Below are 16542 nucleotides of genomic sequence, written 5' to 3' on the forward strand. Positions count from 1 at the left end.
AAGTCGGCGTTCTCTCTCCAGAGCTCTCTGGAGTCGCATTCTCAATCCGAAATTCATACTGTTCGCGTCGAAGTCGCGCTAAAACACCGAGAACAATTAATCGCATGAAGAACTGCAGCTGAAATCGCGAGACAATAGAGCACAAAACCAAGCAAATACCGTACAAATCAGCTACGTTTATGGCGCATCAGGAGAAGAGGAAGAGTCTGCGCCCCGTCGCCCCCGCCTTTCATCACACAAACAACAACAACAACAAGGAGCAGAGCTAACACAAAATACCTTACATATATATTTTTGCTACCACTTTTGTATGGTTAACACTAAGAACGCTCCATTGATTTATTGAGCACACTGCCGAGTTTTCAAGTTTTTCAAGACGTTGCCAGCTGTTTCCACCACTCTTCGTCTCCCCATCTTTCCTCCTCCTTGCTCTAAAGAAAGCGAGAGCGCGGTCAACGTCCTGCGAAGAGAGAGAGAAAGACAGAGAGACCGCGATAGCAGCGAAGGTGAGCGAAAGGACACCGGCGGCCTCTTCTTCTTCGCCGCGAAATAATTTAAAGTAAATCTGAAGTGGCAAACAAAGTTGTTAAAGATAAGGCCCACAGGCCGGCAAACGTAATCGTAATCAGCAACGTAATCCCCCGCGAACCAGAAAAATAGACCCAAAATGCGCCTGTTTCCAGTCCGATTCTCCGCCGCCTCCTCTTCGCTGGGGAGTCTGGCCAAAATGCTCGACTTTTACTCGGGCTTCAATCCGTCGCCCCTCTCGATAAAGCAGTTTATGGACTTTGGTGAGTAACGCACAACTTGGGTTATTAAGTTAGGGGAGGGTTCTTTAACCCTATTTTTGAGTATTTTTTAAACGATCTTATCAAAAAGCTGTCGAGTAGTCGAAGTAATCGATTACGTTTTAGAGATTACCATTTGTAGGTCTTATTAGTGTTATGGAAAAATGTAATTTGAATTGTTATGACATTTACTAAAAAAAAGGCTTGCGATAACAATTTTTAGTTTTGTAAACACATAACTAAACCAGTAAAATTGGTCTTACTTGTATTCTTACATAACTTTCCAAGTTTTTCTAGAACTTGTACTTATAATAATCTGTATTCCCTCAGTAATTGTATTTAATTGGAGGTCTAACATTTTTGAAACTAACAAGTTTAACCAAGGGCAATAAATAATTTGTAATTATTGACTTCCTCCCTTTAACAATACCCACAATTAATTGTCCATATTGAACAACTTTATATCTTTGAAAAATAATATGATTTTTCATTTAGTCTAAAATTTCGTTTATGGCATAACCCGATCTTTCTGTACTGCTAAACTGCGCAAAATTCCCGTTGTCTAATAGCCAATTTCGTTTCATTGAATTGTCAATTAAGCATTTGCGTTTATATTATTTTGTGCCCGGCAATCTGTGGCCTGTGAGCGAGACTGAGAGGCAGACAGAGTCAGGCTGTATAAACAATTGAATGCACAGTTCAATTCAGCTTAGCCTGGGCTTTTCCTCAGCCCCCCGAGTTTTTTTTTCTATTCCGCTTCTCACCCAACCGCCTGTTGCAAAAACGGAAGTTAGAACTACTCAACCTGTTTATGAGATGGCCTTATTTGAATCCATAAACAAGTCTCGACTATGAAACATGAGGATGGGACGAGAAAAGCGTTTTTTCCGCCCACACTTCATTGAACGCGACAGCCGGCACGTGGCCCTCAATGACGTTTCAATGTCAGTCCCACCACCCCCTACTATATCCCGAAATTCAGGGCTTCAACCTGCCCCAATAATTAAACACGCAACACTCTAACTGAGTGGATCTAGTGCAGAGCAATATGATATTTAGTCCTATTCCTTTGTACTCGAGGTGTTACCAAATATAACCCATATAAAATTTATATTTTCTAAATTGTGATGATTTGTGAATATAGTATAGAAACGTTAAAATATCTCTATGTCTAAACTGCCTAGTTCTATAATCACCTTTATAAGTAATTTCAAACCCCTTCTCATTCCTGTAACCCATCCAAAATAGTCAATTTTTTCCCGTGTAACGAACATACTTGAGTGCAAACTTCTAGGGCATTCTTGTTGAAAAACTGGCAACCTGACGTGAACAGAAATAAAAGCCAGGCCAAGTAGCTCGGCTGGAAAATGGCAGGGAAAATGGTTGGCCTCCGGAGGCTGGGCTATCATCATCTAAATTTAGAACCAAACAACAGGCTTTGTTGCATGTTTTCTAGTCCTTTTAAGGCCGCCTGTGCCTTGATGTTTTCTTTTTTAAGCAGTCTAGGGGCTTTTTTATGAGCCACAAAACACGGGAATTAGTTTACAAGCTTTTATAGCCTCCCAATTCGCCACCCCTCATCGAACTGACCGAATAAATAACTAATATATACCTGGCTATACTTGAACTTTGATGTCGGTCTGTAGATAAGGTTTTTCGCTTTTGTTTTGTCCTCAACTGTACCCGGCACTTAATTGTGTTTTCCTGGCGTTTGTGGGGGTCCATAAACTTGGAGTAATTATGTTTATATCTGTAGAGTATGGCTTGTTATTGAATTGGGACATTGTTAATATATTATCATGCACCCTAGAATGTGATGATTCAGGTTAACCATCGATTAGCGCTTGGTAGACTAAGTAAGCAAAGTGCAAGAAATGGAAACGAGGTTCTAAAACTCGCGCCTGAGTGACGGAGTCCACAGTATTTTTCGAGGGCGCCCACTAAGCCTATAACATTAATGCAAAATTCATAATATTTTGACACAAATATCCGAAGGCCAAGTGTTTATTTCAATGGAAAATATCAAATATATATGGTATATATCGGGAATCCAATTTGGAATTGATGATGAGGTTGATCATGTGCCAACTTTTCTTGGGACAAAGAGACTTAATTATTTGACTGGAGGAAGAGGGTCTGACAATTCGAATGTGTATTGTATAATGGATGCATTATGATGGATCAGATCACAATGACCATATAGGACAAAGTCCAGGATGCTGTCACCTCATTTCGCCCACAAATCGGACCTGAACTTTGGAACCTCTTTAGGAAAGAAACGAAAAACAGCGGACGTCAACAGTTGGCCGAAATAAACGCAAAACAGAAACGAAAGGCCAGAAAAAGAGTGAGCACCCCGGCGATAATAAAGACGTAGTCGCACGCGCCTTATTTTTGTCACAGGGCGAATGTGAGTCAAATATACATACAAATTCGAAAGACTTTGAGAGAAATTCTCCCAAAAATTGGCTGCCAATAGCTGAGCTGATGCAATAGAAGAGTGCGATTACCATGCTCTCGAACAGCTGTTTTACAAAAAAGGGGGATGGTCAGTCGTATTTTAAAGGAGGAGCCAGCTGTGACGTCAGCGGTTCTATCTATAGGTACAATTTTCCCCTTTCTAATGTAATTGCATTGCCGCAATGAGGGGACAATTGAGTCGTTTGCAGAAATTGCATTTCTTAGTGCTTTCAGCTGATTGCGTGCCATGCGTTGTAAATTATTTAATGCGCCATTGGCGACTAAATTACTCTATGTGTATCGCCAATTGAAAGGCTCAAGCTGATAATGAGGATGGAATTGAAACCGCAGCTCATTTTCGATTCTAACCTCTAGTATTGAATTCGTGCGGTGCCTAGTTTTCAATTTCACGACTACAACACGCAACAGTTTTTCGCCTATTAGCAATCAACTCCTACTTACATGAAACCAAATTTAGCAATGCTTAAATATTTGTACCCCAGCTAATAATATTCCAATATGATCCAAAATATGTTCTCTTCCCATTTGATTACAAGGCCGTTAAGCATCTTAACGCTTGAAAAGTCCTTGCTATTATCATTCGACTATTATTTAAAGTAAGATGACCAAGTAAATATTTAAGCATTATAATGAGACCTTGTAGAAGAGTGATCAAAATGGATTACACTTTACATTACACTTTTCCCAAATTTTGTATAAATGTTTCTTGAATTATCATTTGTTTTGAAGCACATTTTCAATCCTCAAGCCCCTCAGCTTAACTTCCTTTTTTATAGGGGGCAATTGTCTAAATGCATACAGCACTTATGATTAAGACACTTAACGCTTTGCGAATTTATCGCCGATGAAAGCGAGGGTGAGACTTATCAAGCAAAAAAGCAATGCATCAAAGTCTACATTTTGTGGAGTGCCAGACGACAAATGTATGGATGTATGAATGTATTTAGCTGACAGGCCGATCGAGTCTGGAGGTTTCTTTATATTGTATTTTTTTCGAACTACTATCAAAACAAGCGAGTTGACGGAGAGAGAGAGATAGGGGAAAGAGAGGGTCTAAAATGGCAAACAAGTAAACAAAAACAAAGCATTAAAAGCTTTGTTTTGAGGTCATCTGCTAGGGACTTCTAGGGGGGTTAGTGGGCAGGAGAGCGTGTATAGAGGGGCGTTTATCTCGCACTCTCCGTATCGCTAAACTGAGATCTTTCGCTTTTTCAATAGCTTTCTGGCAGGTTCTTATAACCAAATCATCAGGTTATCGCCTCTCTTTCCGTATTTTTCGCCCGCCTATATAACTTGTTTTATTGATTCTGTTTTGTTTGGCCAATTCGTTACAATTGACTCATAAAGCGGTTCCAGTCCAATTTATAAGGCAAAGCCACGTATGTCTATATCTAGTTTGTTTTTGCGTTGTGTCTAGAATTTTAATAAACCATGGCGAATTTTTCAAACCCCCAAATTATTATTATCTTTATTAACTTTTGGCAAAAAAACAATTGCTGAAAAAGAAGGCGTGTCTTTGCCGGCTGGTCAAGGCCTTATCAATAAGGTGGATCCATCGCTATCACCGTGGCAGGCGTTTCTTGATTTTTCTCTTTGTTACGAAACTGTTGACTGTCGACAAACAAACAGAAAAAACCAAACACATACACTAAGAGAATCGTAAGCAAATACAAAATAACCAACAAAATAACAAACACAAAGGCATATTCCAAAGCTTGACGAGGGCAAAGTTTTCTGCGGTTGATTTATTTCACATTTGTCCGCGGAGCTTTGAACTTAACTTGTTTATAAAAAAGTACAGACATATGATGTACGAACGTATAGTACATACCAAATGTAGGTATGTATTTAGCTCAAGTACTTTTGGGGCTCTTTTGATAATTAATCCAATTGAATTTATGTGGGTTTCAGAATTGTTTTCTTTTGTGTATACGTCGAGGTTGTTTATTCTAGTTGGGCCGTTCGTCCCCATGAGGTTTTCACTCGTGAGCTCATGATCGCTGGATGATAGCTGCATTGATAAGCTACCCGGGAAAATATTTTAAATAATCTAGAACACGAAACAAACATATATAAATAACTAGAACACATACGAATAATCAAAAGAACCACTTGCTCTATTCGAGGAAATTGATTTGATCTCATGTCACATTTATTGGTTCGAGCACTGATAATAAAATCGAACTTCTATCGACCAAGCCAGTATCTCTTTTATAGAATACTTTGTATTAAACTTATTAAACGAATAGACCCTTCAACTTCATTTACACTAATTTTAACTTTTTTACCATATCAAAACAGAAATTTTAATTCCATCTCTTTTTTTTCTTAGGTCAAAATGCCTGCGAAAAGAAATCATATATATTCCTGCGCAAGGAGCTCCCAGTTCGACTGGCGAATATCATGAAGGAGATCGCCCTTCTCCCGGATAACCTGTTGCACACAAGATCCGTAAGCGAAGTGAGCTCCTGGTACGTCAAGAGCTTCGAAGATGTGCTCATTTACGAGAAAGCCGAGCCCACCCACGACAATCTGCAAAAGTGAGTCCTAAGATTCTTAACATAACCATATTTTACTAATGACTTGTACCTCTTAGGTTTGTGGCCGATTTAGATCTCATTAGAAATCGACACAACGATGTAGTGCAAACGATGGCTCAGGGTGTCATCGAAATGAAGGAGAACGAGGGCGGCCAGGTGGATGCCCCCACCGAGAGCTCCATTCAGTACTTTCTCGACAGGCTCTACATGTCACGGATCAGCATTCGCATGCTGATCAACCAGCACAGTGAGTATAACCCTAAGTTCTGCCAAATATAATATTTACTGATTGTTATCTACCTTTGCTTAAAGCCCTGCTCTTTGGAGGAAATCCGCATGCGGGTGGTCGCCACATTGGGTGTCTGGATCCCGCCTGTGATCTGTCGGATGTGGTTCGCGATGCCTACGAGAATGCCCGCTTCCTGTGTGATCAGTACTACCTGACCAGTCCGGCGCTGGAGATCCAGCAGCACAGCAGCGAGCCTGGCGACAACCTGCCCATCCGCACAGTGTACGTGCCCTCTCACCTGTACTACATGCTTTTCGAGCTCTTCAAGAACTCCATGCGTGCGGTTGTGGAGCACCATGGCCATGACAACAACGACACATTGCCGCCGCTGAAGGTGGCCATTTGCAAGGGCAAGGAGGACATCTGCGTAAAGATCTCTGACCAGGGTGGCGGTATTCCCCGCTCCCAGACCGACCAGCTCTTCAAGTACATGTACAGCACAGCGCCGCAGCCCTCGAAATCGGACCTGCACACGGTGCCTTTAGCGGGCTACGGATATGGTCTGCCGATCTCAAGGCTCTACGCCCGCTATTTCCACGGCGACATTGTGCTGCTCTCCTGCGAGGGATTTGGCACCGATGCAATCATCTATCTGAAGGTGGGTTGGGGACTACGTGGTGCCTTATATGCTATCTATTTAATGCTTAATTTTTTAATATTTTTTGATTGTGTCATTGTTATGGGTTCAAATTTTATATTATAATGAGACTTATAATAATATCTAATACAGAATGTTAACGTAGGCTAGCATCATTAAAGCTTTAAAGCATTGCCAACATTAAGATGTATTAAGTTTATGAAACTCTAAAATGTAAATTAAAGTTAATTTTAGATCATATGATGATCATATCATGTTAGAGCATTGAGCATTGCTTTAAACCATCCCTATTAAAACTGGACTCTTTTTCAGGCACTGTCCGACGAGGCCAACGAATTGCTGCCGATCTTCAACAAGACAAGCTCTAAGTTCTATCGCGCCACCGTGCCAACGGGTGACTGGTCCAATCAGGTAAAATACGCTAAAAAGAAGAAGACGAGCGCTGTCATCCAGTAGACGTGTAAAAATGCCAAAAAGCAAAGAAAAAAAAGAATATTGAGATGAAAAATGAAACGAACCCGCCTGGCTGTGTAAAGAGTTTGCGCCACCCTGCACCAATTGAATTCAATCCAATCAACCCAATCCCAGCAAGCAAGCAACCCACTTCCCGCATCCGCAACCCAGTCAAGTGAAAAGTGTTTATTTATTGTTTAATGTTTAATGTTAATTAATATGACTTATGTTTGTATGTGCCCCACACTCCCCCCAACCCGAATAGTTTTCAAAAACTTCTTTTATACACAGTGTCATTTAACATTTGACATTCCACAAACATTTTTGCCTATTTCGAAGCGGGCTGAAGTTCTGTTTAGTGTTTTTTTGTGGGGAGCGAGTGGCGCAGAGCCCTTGGCTTTATAATTACGTTTGTAGCAATACATATTTATATATACATACCTATATACACGATAAACATTTATACTCTAAAGTAAAAAGATGTTTTGAAACATTTACGAAATTAGCTTTAATTTGCGGATTTTATTTAGGCTACAGCCCGAACTGCATGCAATGTTAAAATACATTTATCTTTTTGAGCGCACTATTTAGTTGTATTGGCTAAGTTATAAACGTTTTAAACAAATAAACTGGAAAGTATACACCAAAACAACATGATTTGTCTATTTATGTTTGAGTTATACCAAGAACAATACCATAATATTTTTGAAGGTATTATTAACTAAATTCTTTAATATCGACCGCAGTTTTTGCAAGCCCTGAACTCACTGACTTTCATATACATTTCCTTTATTCTTTTAATTTCCCAATATAACAGTTGACTCCCAACTAAGAGTTTATGGTAATTTCTGTTACTTTCTTTGGTTACCTCTTTCTTTACTTATATACTCTCAAATGATAATTTCTTTCAGAACTTTTCCAATCGTTGGCGTTATTTGTATGGTTTTTTAAAGAATTTATAAGACTGTATCCGGCCGAGATGCGTTTGCAGTTCTTTGGTTTTGATTTCTCGTCACCCAGGTTACTCTGTAACTCTATTAAGCTCACGAAACTCTCTGATCTTCTAGAGCTCCGATATGAATGCACGCCAGCTGTCGGCCAGCATACCAAAGCGCTGCGACTTTATTCAGGACGCTTGAAGGAGGCGCTGTGGCAGCCGCTACTCAGGTTTAGGCAACAGGACGATTCAGGAACAAAATGTTACGTGGATGTCAAAATCTCGATATATATCACTGGCCCTAGGCAAACATTCCCAAACTGCAGCAGCAACAGAAGCAACTGAAATTTGTATTCATGGCAGTAACGTGTAGTTATCGTGTTGTTATTTGAAAACGAAAAAAACGGATGCATAATAAATAATGCAAATTGTTAAAGATCAAGCGTTTGAGTTTTCTTTTAAGCACTACATTTTATTCTTTACATACACAATAATAATAGTAATAATAATATTTCTCTATATTGCATCAATAACATTAAATATTGTTCATTTTGCTTTGATTCTCCTCATACTTCGGCTCTATACAATAATCGATTCATTTGCTTCCGGTTATGTCTTTATAATTATTTTATACAAAATTCTCACATTCAGTTAGCATTGTTTAGCATTTTTTCACATTTATCACTTGTTAACATTTTTTCATTCGCTTTACTTGACAATCAATTAATCTATTTAACTACAGCAACAAATTGATACGTTTAAACAAAGTGCATTGCGGTTGATTGTTGTTGTGTTGTTCTTTTGATCTCGACCTCAGATAATAATCGTATTTATAATTATAATAATAATAGTAGAAATCATAATATGCAATATAAAATCGACAAAAAATCAATGATAATAAATACAATACAATATATAAACAATAATACACATTAAATAAATCAAATTGCAATTGGATTTGAATGCATGCGAAACGGAGAAACGTAGAAGGATAAACGATGAGGCAAACTTCTGGGATGTCCCAAAGCTTAAATCAATTTGAAAAGTGAAAATGGCCTTGGTAGCACCGCTCTACTTGCGCAGGGGATCCAAACTCTCCAGCGAGAAGTCGTCAAGGTTCAGCTGATTTTGCTGTAAAGAAGATATAAATATTAATACTCATTTTTAATGTTAAGTAAGAATAACCCACCTTGAAAATGGTCGGTCCATTGTTCATTTCAAAGGGATCTGAACCGAATAGATCCGTATTTCCATTTAGGCCGTTGCCCGTTGTCACCGAGGTTAGGCGCCTGGGAGCAGCAATCTTTGGCGGTGGCGCCACTGCAAAAGGAAATCACATCGTTAATAAAGTAGCCTTACATTTAAACTATAAATGTTAAAACATACACAATGGCGGCGTGATGTTCAGCTCGCTGGAGAAACCACTGCTATTAATAGTACTATTATTGCTTGTGATCAGTAAGCTGCTGTTGCTCGTGTTGTTGTTATTCTGCAGCTTGTGATCGTTGTTGTTAACAAACAGCTGCTGGCCGAAACTCTTGGACGGCTCAAAGCCAAACAGATCGTTGCTGATCGCATTCCGACCGTTGCTGCCGTTGTCCTGAATCTCATCAGCCCGCGGATCGAAGTCGCTGTCGGAATCGGAGTTCAGCAGCAGCTCGTCCATCTTCTGGCTGTTGCTCTTGCCACCGATGCTAATCTGGCTGGACAGATTGTTCCGCGGCGGGACAATGGGCAAGAACGAGCTGGGCGACGCCGAGTGGGTCGATGCCGTGGTGGAATTGGTGTCAATCAGCAGTTTGTCATCATCTGAAATACATTGCAAGGATTAATTTGATAACGACAATTCGTTTTATATGTAATCCTACCCAGCTTGCCGTTGCTCAGGGCTTCGCTGGCCACCTCGATTCCATTCTGTGGCTCTGTGACTGGCGCTTCCAGGATATCCTTGATGCCCATATTGAAGAGCAGGGCATCCAGCTCAGCCTTTGGCAATTTGGCGGAAATTTCACGCAGTCGCTCCTTGTAAACGTTTACAGTTTGCTGCAGATGGTTGATCTGCTGCTGCGCCTTGCTCAGATTCGTCTTCTCAGTGCTGTCCATGTACTTCCTGTTAATAAAAGCGAAACATTTAATGATATGGGTAGTAAAAAACCTTAAATTAACACACCTGTAGGCCAAATCGAAGGCCTGACCAATGGTCAACGTGATATCCGAGGCCAATTTGTTGGAAATGAACACAAAGCACTCGTGGGTCTCCTCCGCTTTGGCACTGCCATCGCCATTTCCGTTCGCATGGCCATTTGTCGCCGGATCACTGCCGTCCCGCGTCTTCACCGACTTGGCAATAAAACTGAAGAACTTCTTAACACCCTTCTCGTCCGCACAGTACGATATGTTGTAGAGCGGAAATTGGTGCAGGATCTTGTGGGTGCGCGGCTCCTGGATGGCCACGCCCTTGATGCTAATGGTGATCTCCAGCTTCTTGAACTTCTCCTGGGTGCCCGTCTCCGCCTTCTTCATCTGCTGGGCAAACTGCAGCTTCCGAATGGCCTCCTTGACCACCTCGATGCCCTTGGGCTGGTCCACGCTCAGGTTACCAAAGAACTGAAAGGCGGGCAAACAATGGAAACAGTGAGAACAATTTAATTATCATGTTCGTATTACTTTTTATATTTTTTCAAAGTTTTTTGATTTGTTTTATTAAAATATTTTTACGAAATCTTTATCATTTAATAAGTAATGCTTTAACTATTTTTATTGAGGTACTTTGGCAATCAGAAAGGAATTTAGCTATTATAGTAAAATTTGGTACATAAATAAGTTTGCTCTTAAAAAAGGTGTTCCATTTCACGGTCGATTTAAAGGCAATACAATGCACTCATGTACAAAGCAATAAAAGTTTGTTGGTCTGACTTTAAGTCAACATTTTCTTACTCTAGCTTTAAAGGTTTTAGGTTACAGAAATTTCCATCAGAAATGTTATTAAGGTGCTATTGTAATTTTTATCTTAATCTGAATAGCATTACTTCCATTAGTAGGTAAATTGTTTGTTAAGAAAGTATTTGTATATTTTAATCATATCGCTGTTCTTAATAACGCGTTAAAAAAACATTAAACTTTTTAATGTGTCAATGAAACATGGCGATGGGAATTAATGAACGATAATAAAGATTAAAGTAATGGTTGTTCTTATCAATGTTAAATAGAGTGCCCATTAAGGTTTGTCAGAATATTTTACCTCTTTACCTAGAGGTTAATATTGAAAGGTTCAAGGCTTGTACTTGACATTGCGTATACGTAACGAAGGCCACTTAAGAATGAAAAGTTGTCTTTTGTACATATTATACCAATGAAAAGTAGACTTTTAAACAGATCACACCTTTTCAATTTAAACTTTCCCATATGCTATATAATGTCATTGATTTTGGTCTCATTTTCCATCATGGAACTGGGAAGTGATCAGCGATTTTAAGACCCAACAAGAAACCGAAACCGAGCGTAGTATTTTCTCGCCGTGTACCAACTATCGGGGTCGTCTCAGGTGGGTTGTCCCTTGCTCACCTTGACTAGATAGACCGCGTGTCCGCTGATGAGCTGCTCCGGCGTGTGCAGCCAGTTGCGCTTGCCGCTCTTGGCCTCGCCTTTGGCATCCCCGTTGCTGTTGCTGCCGGTGCCGCCGACGCCACTGGTGTTGCTGCCCCCATCGGCGGCGTCCTTGTCCTTGTCCTGTTGCTGCTGCTTGCTGCTGTTCTGCTTGTTCCAGAACTTCAGCTGGGCCATCTTGGCCGCCGCCTTGCTGCCGCCAGACGTCCCGCCGCTGTTGGCTGGCTGATAAGGCATTGTGGTGGTCGGCGCCGTCTTTAAGCGTTTCAGGGAGCTGCAAATGGAAATGGAAATGGAATCAGAATTGACAAATGAGTTGCGGATCGAACTTTGCCCGGCATCGGCATCATTGGGTTTTTCCTCTCAAATCCCTCGAGTATAAAATATAATGTGCATACAAATTCCAGCTGTCGCTGTACTGCTAATTATCGTTATACAACCAACTGAATCTGAATGTATTCTTTTGGCTAATTGCAAATCGTGTTCAGAGCGCGAGAGAGGGACAGCAAAGAATCTACAATGCCCGAATGGGGAGGTGGTATGGGGGTATGGGAGATTCGGATCCATGAAAGCCAATCCCATCTGCGTCACCGCAGACTTAAACCTGTTGCCTCCGTCAGCTGTCGAGATCGGTGCACTTGGACCTAGACATTTCTATAAAAATACACAAACAGCTTGTTTTGGAGTTACACAAAGAAAAATTACCATTCCAACAACCAACATAATAACACATATCAATAAACAACCGATATTCTAGGAAATTTAAATCACTTGTTCATCAACCTTGGATTTATAATTTGGTATTTCTCAAATCGAACAAAGAATCACAATGAAGCTGTTTATAAAGCCCTGAAGTATGGTTATTGATTAATTGATTTTTATTAATAGTTTTATATGGGTTTACAAGTTGAGCACCTAAGTTTTTTGGGATGCGTGAGCCTAGAGTAATGTTTAATTTGAGTGTTTACAAAAAGTGAGAAAAGATCCATTGTGTTTTTAACTATTCCAGAACTCCGTTTGCACCCTTCGAGAAATATTTACGAAATGAGACCCAAAGGGAGCTTTCTTTTGTATAATTTTTAATTCGTTATCATCAATGAGGTCACTTAACCGCCGACTTTACATGTATCTATATTATTATAAGAGGTTGACTCAGCTTGTGAAATTCTTGAGCTGGTAAAATGACTGGTTTATCAATATTTCAGGCTTTGGATCTAGTTTTTTCCAAATCCACAGTTACGAAACGCACTGTACGGCTGTAAAATTGCACTCCAACAGACGTCATTGTGCAAAGACAATAAGGCAACAGTTTCACAGAAATAAAACCACACAAACAAAAAAAAAAGAGGAAAAACCATAAACCAAAATTAGAACAAAGTCGCTAAGCTAAGCTGAGCTCACATCGGATCAAAGTCACACCTTGTGGACAGAGATGATGATGATGATGTGACGAACGGATCTTTTGTGAGCTCGTTCTTTCGTGCAATTCTCACATTTCGTGCCGTCTCATAATTAAGAAAAATATCTTGCAAAAAATTAATGAAGCTCTTCTGGTTTTTTGGCTTTGTTTCCCTCCTGCATGTGTGTATTTTATAAGTTTGATTTATTTTGGAGTTGGCCAAAAGGCAGGGGAGTGTGTGGGGGTTGGGGGACTGGGGGACTGGGAATGGGGGTTTCGTTAGGCAATCGCACAAAAGCGAAAGCTAAATTGGCCAAAAACGGCAAAGCGACGCTGATGACGACAGCCCGGGTTATAAAATACAAAATTCGAAAATAGCACAACGCTTGGCTTTCGTAGCTAAACAAAAAAAAAAAAGAAAATTAAGACTCGAAGCACCCTGTTCCCCGGCAATTGTGCGCAATTACCCCAACAACTACACACGTTTTGCAAGCGACGAACAAAAGATAATGTCGACAACTAAACCGCAGATATGCATATGTTTATGTACACCGTACAAGTCCGAGCACTACGCACATATATCTAACAAAAAAAATCCGATTCGCGGAAGTAGTCCTCCCCATCTTATCGCACTTATGGATTCCGCCCCCACATTTCTTCCCGCATCGTTAGGAATGCAGACTGCGTGCCAGATCTGGCCGTATATCGTCTAAATTGATATTAGCGGACGAGAGCAACTTGACACTATTTCTCGGGGACTGTCACTTTACAGAACTTGTGCAGATAATAGAGGTTTTTCTTAGTATTTCGCAATCAGCTTTTTTAGAGGGCGTTTTTGATGTCTTCCTTTTTTTTGTGTATTCATATATCAAGCTTAAATTTCATTTATTTTTAAGACCTAACAAAGAAGTGCAAAACTATACTTGTTTGGATAGAGTTGAAGCCAAACAAAGTAAACCAAGAATGAGATATGGATTGTTCGGACTTAATGGGTTACATTTTTATTCTCAATTTGGAACTCATTTTTATAATATACAACTAAGCAGAAGGACTTTTGTCGTTATTTTTATTATTTTAAAACCTCAATTACCAAACATGTTATTTATGTATTTAACACTATATTTTATCTTCCAGGGTTTAGCAAAAGTTTGGATCACCCATGTAAATCTTCAAAATTTTTAGCTCTTAAAGATTTTTTGATTTTGTAAGTCTATAAGAGTGAGTGCCTTGAGGTTACCTCCCACTACAACTTCTGCTTCATAAATATTACATTTAATGATCTAGTAACCCGACAAGATTTGGCTTGGAACAAGCCAGGCTGTCAGCACTAGTTACTGAGATTGCCAGCGACTGAGATTAGACAAAGTCGTAAAGTACACATCAGATATGCAAATGCGGTAAGGGAATGTGGCCACAAGGGGGCGGATAAGGCGGAGGGGGGGAAATTTAAATTCAATTGGGCCTGCGCACTGACTGTGAAATTATTGTGAACCATTTTCGGTCCTCCATTTTCACTCTCTTTGCTGACTATGTGTTTTTTGGAGTTTAGTTTTATGGCTTTATGTTGCCATGTGTTTACGGGCATTTTCTTTTCATGCTGGCCAGACACTTTCTTTGCCGTTGCCGTTTTGCAGTCATTTTTCAGGCGGCATTCAACAGGTGTTTGGCCAACACAAGGCATTGCACAAGGCTAACAAAAACAAACAAACAAAGTGAAGCGTCGGTGTTTTTTTCAACTTTCATAATTAGCAGAAGCTGAAGCTGGGACACGCGGACCTTGCGTGTCTATTTCCATTGTGCGTGACTGTTTCTCTAAGTGTACACAGAAAAAAACAGGTCGAAACTCTGTTATTTAGGTATTTTCATACATGTTTTACAAGCAAATAATGTGTTTAATCGAAATTAAATCTACCTTTCTCCAAAAAGGTTGGTAAAAGCAAAATCTGAGTTGTTATAAACTACAATATATTCCATTTTCTAGTTATTCAACAACACTTTTTGAAATATTTATGTATCCTATGAAAATAATCTATACAATGTTATAAAGGAGAACTTAACAACTTCTCTCTTGATGATATCATATCTTACTAAAACCTTTTTCTTGCAATTCGACAAAACTTGTTACTATATTTATAGATCCTATAGATGCAAACATTACAATGTTGCATAGAAGAACCCAACCATTTCTCTTTATATCATATCATCCCAAAACTGATTTTCTTTCTGTGTACTAGCGATGCGGGGCGATATAATAAACACAACATGGGATTTCATTAGGCACACTGGCACAGAAAACGTTAATTTCAGTGGTTATTGTAATGGCTCTTTGAGCACTTTTGCTTTTGGCTTTCTTCATCTTCATCTCCTTTTGCTTTTCTGCACGCACGCATACCGTTACAAGTGGAAGGAGGAGAAGGAGGAGCTGGCACAGTCACAGTCACAGGCACAGGCACAACAATTCACCGCTATTTCTGGAGCGCCACGGCGCCAAACACAAACGAACGCGACGGGAGACAGCAGCGAATAGCACAACAAAAAAGCTGGGCTCCAACTTTTTCAAGTCAATTCGCTTTGATTCACTTGGGAGAGCAAGAGAACAAGAGACAGAGAGAGAGAGAGCAGATGTGAGAGATAAACAATTGTAAAGATTAGAGCAAGAGAGCAATGGTGATTTGTAATTTTAATTTTTTCAAGTGCCATTAAAATTAAACAAAGACTTTGTGTGGATCTCTTGCTCTCTCTCTATCTCTCTTTTTCTAGACTTTTCTGTCTCTCATTTTCCTCCCACTCATCGCTCTCGCCCTCTTCACCATCTCTCTCTCTCTCTCTTGACCTGCCTTTCGTTAATGACTCTGCAGAAAATAACGTTTTAAAGCGCGACTTTGGCTTTAGTTAATCGCTCACTTACTTTTGCTGCCGCCAAACTATTTTCGCCTGTTTTCACTCGTTAGGCTCGCCTTGCCCGTTGATTAATGAAATTAGTTGTAACTTCTAATGTTTTAATTACACGCGATGCGAAAAGGAAACAAACACTAACAACAACAACAACAATGGCGGGATGCTGGCAGGGAGAGTTACAAAAACAACGGTTTAGTTTTTGATTTAGCGCGCGAGCTCTCTTTTCAGGTCTTCTATCTCTCTCTCTCTCTTTTCAAGCTGAACTGCGCAAATTTACACGATAACACAGCAGCAGCAACAACAACAACGACCAGCGACAACAACAACAGTGTGCTATGTGGAATATCCTCTGCACCTTCACGGTCCGCTACTTCGATTTACCGATCACGCGCCCATCAACAAACTGACTGACTTGACTGCGATTCATATTCATTCGGACGGCGACCAAAACACGGCTCTGCTCTCCAAGCTGCGCAGTCGGACTCGAAACGGGCCCTCTCTCCCTCTCCGGCTCTCCGGCTTGGATGCACTTCGCGAGAGAGGCCACAGATGT

General features: G+C 40.2%; 2 protein-coding genes across 4 annotated transcripts; one reads left to right on the forward strand and one right to left on the reverse strand.

The window, feature by feature from the left end:
* The first annotated feature begins 11 nt into the window (after positions 1 to 11).
* Positions 12 to 8528, forward strand: Pdk (pyruvate dehydrogenase kinase). Of its 2 annotated transcripts, none has more exons than XM_017074755.4 (6): positions 12 to 791; positions 5602 to 5809; positions 5866 to 6056; positions 6122 to 6696; positions 7009 to 7107; positions 8061 to 8528. In XM_017074755.4, the coding sequence occupies exons 1-6, from the start codon at positions 668 to 670 to the stop codon at positions 8109 to 8111; spliced, it is 1248 nt and encodes a 415-aa protein (XP_016930244.1). In that variant the 5' UTR covers positions 12 to 667; the 3' UTR covers positions 8112 to 8528. The 2 variants fall into 2 exon arrangements, with proteins under 2 accessions (XP_016930244.1, XP_016930243.1); XM_017074754.4 differs by having other exon boundaries at positions 8217 to 8528.
* Positions 8529 to 8537: 9 nt separating this feature from the next.
* Positions 8538 to 16391, reverse strand: ced-6 (PTB domain-containing adapter protein ced-6). 2 transcript variants are annotated; one of them, XM_017074632.4, is made up of 7 exons: positions 16000 to 16391; positions 11651 to 11966; positions 10257 to 10693; positions 9955 to 10196; positions 9473 to 9895; positions 9276 to 9406; positions 8538 to 9217 (listed from the first exon to the last, which is right to left on the reverse strand). In XM_017074632.4, the coding sequence occupies exons 2-7, from the start codon at positions 11927 to 11929 to the stop codon at positions 9158 to 9160; spliced, it is 1572 nt and encodes a 523-aa protein (XP_016930121.2). In that variant the 5' UTR covers positions 11930 to 11966; positions 16000 to 16391; the 3' UTR covers positions 8538 to 9157. The 2 variants fall into 2 exon arrangements, with proteins under 2 accessions (XP_016930121.2, XP_016930122.2); XM_017074633.4 differs by lacking the exon at positions 16000 to 16391 and adding an exon at positions 15484 to 15635.
* Positions 16392 to 16542: the final 151 nt, after the last annotated feature.

Source organism: Drosophila suzukii, chromosome 2R (assembly GCF_043229965.1).
Source record: "Drosophila suzukii chromosome 2R, CBGP_Dsuzu_IsoJpt1.0, whole genome shotgun sequence".
Lineage (NCBI taxonomy): Eukaryota > Metazoa > Arthropoda > Insecta > Diptera > Drosophilidae > Drosophila > Drosophila suzukii.

Coding starts and splice junctions, on each gene's coding strand:
- Pdk (XM_017074754.4), top strand. CDS start 668: ATGCGCCTGTTTCCAGTCCGATTCTCCGCCGCCTCCTCTTCGCTGGGG. Junction 792..5,601: donor AAAGCAGTTTATGGACTTTG/GTGAGTAACGCA, acceptor TTTTTTTCTTAG/GTCAAAATGCCTGCGAAAAG. Junction 6,697..7,008: donor ATGCAATCATCTATCTGAAG/GTGGGTTGGGGA, acceptor ACTCTTTTTCAG/GCACTGTCCGACGAGGCCAA.
- ced-6 (XM_017074632.4), bottom strand. CDS start 11,929: ATGCCTTATCAGCCAGCCAACAGCGGCGGGACGTCTGGCGGCAGCAAG. Junction 10,694..11,650: donor ACGCGGTCTATCTAGTCAAG/GTGAGCAAGGGA, acceptor CCCGCCTTTCAG/TTCTTTGGTAACCTGAGCGT. Junction 9,896..9,954: donor CCTGAGCAACGGCAAGCTGG/GTAGGATTACAT, acceptor AATGTATTTCAG/ATGATGACAAACTGCTGATT.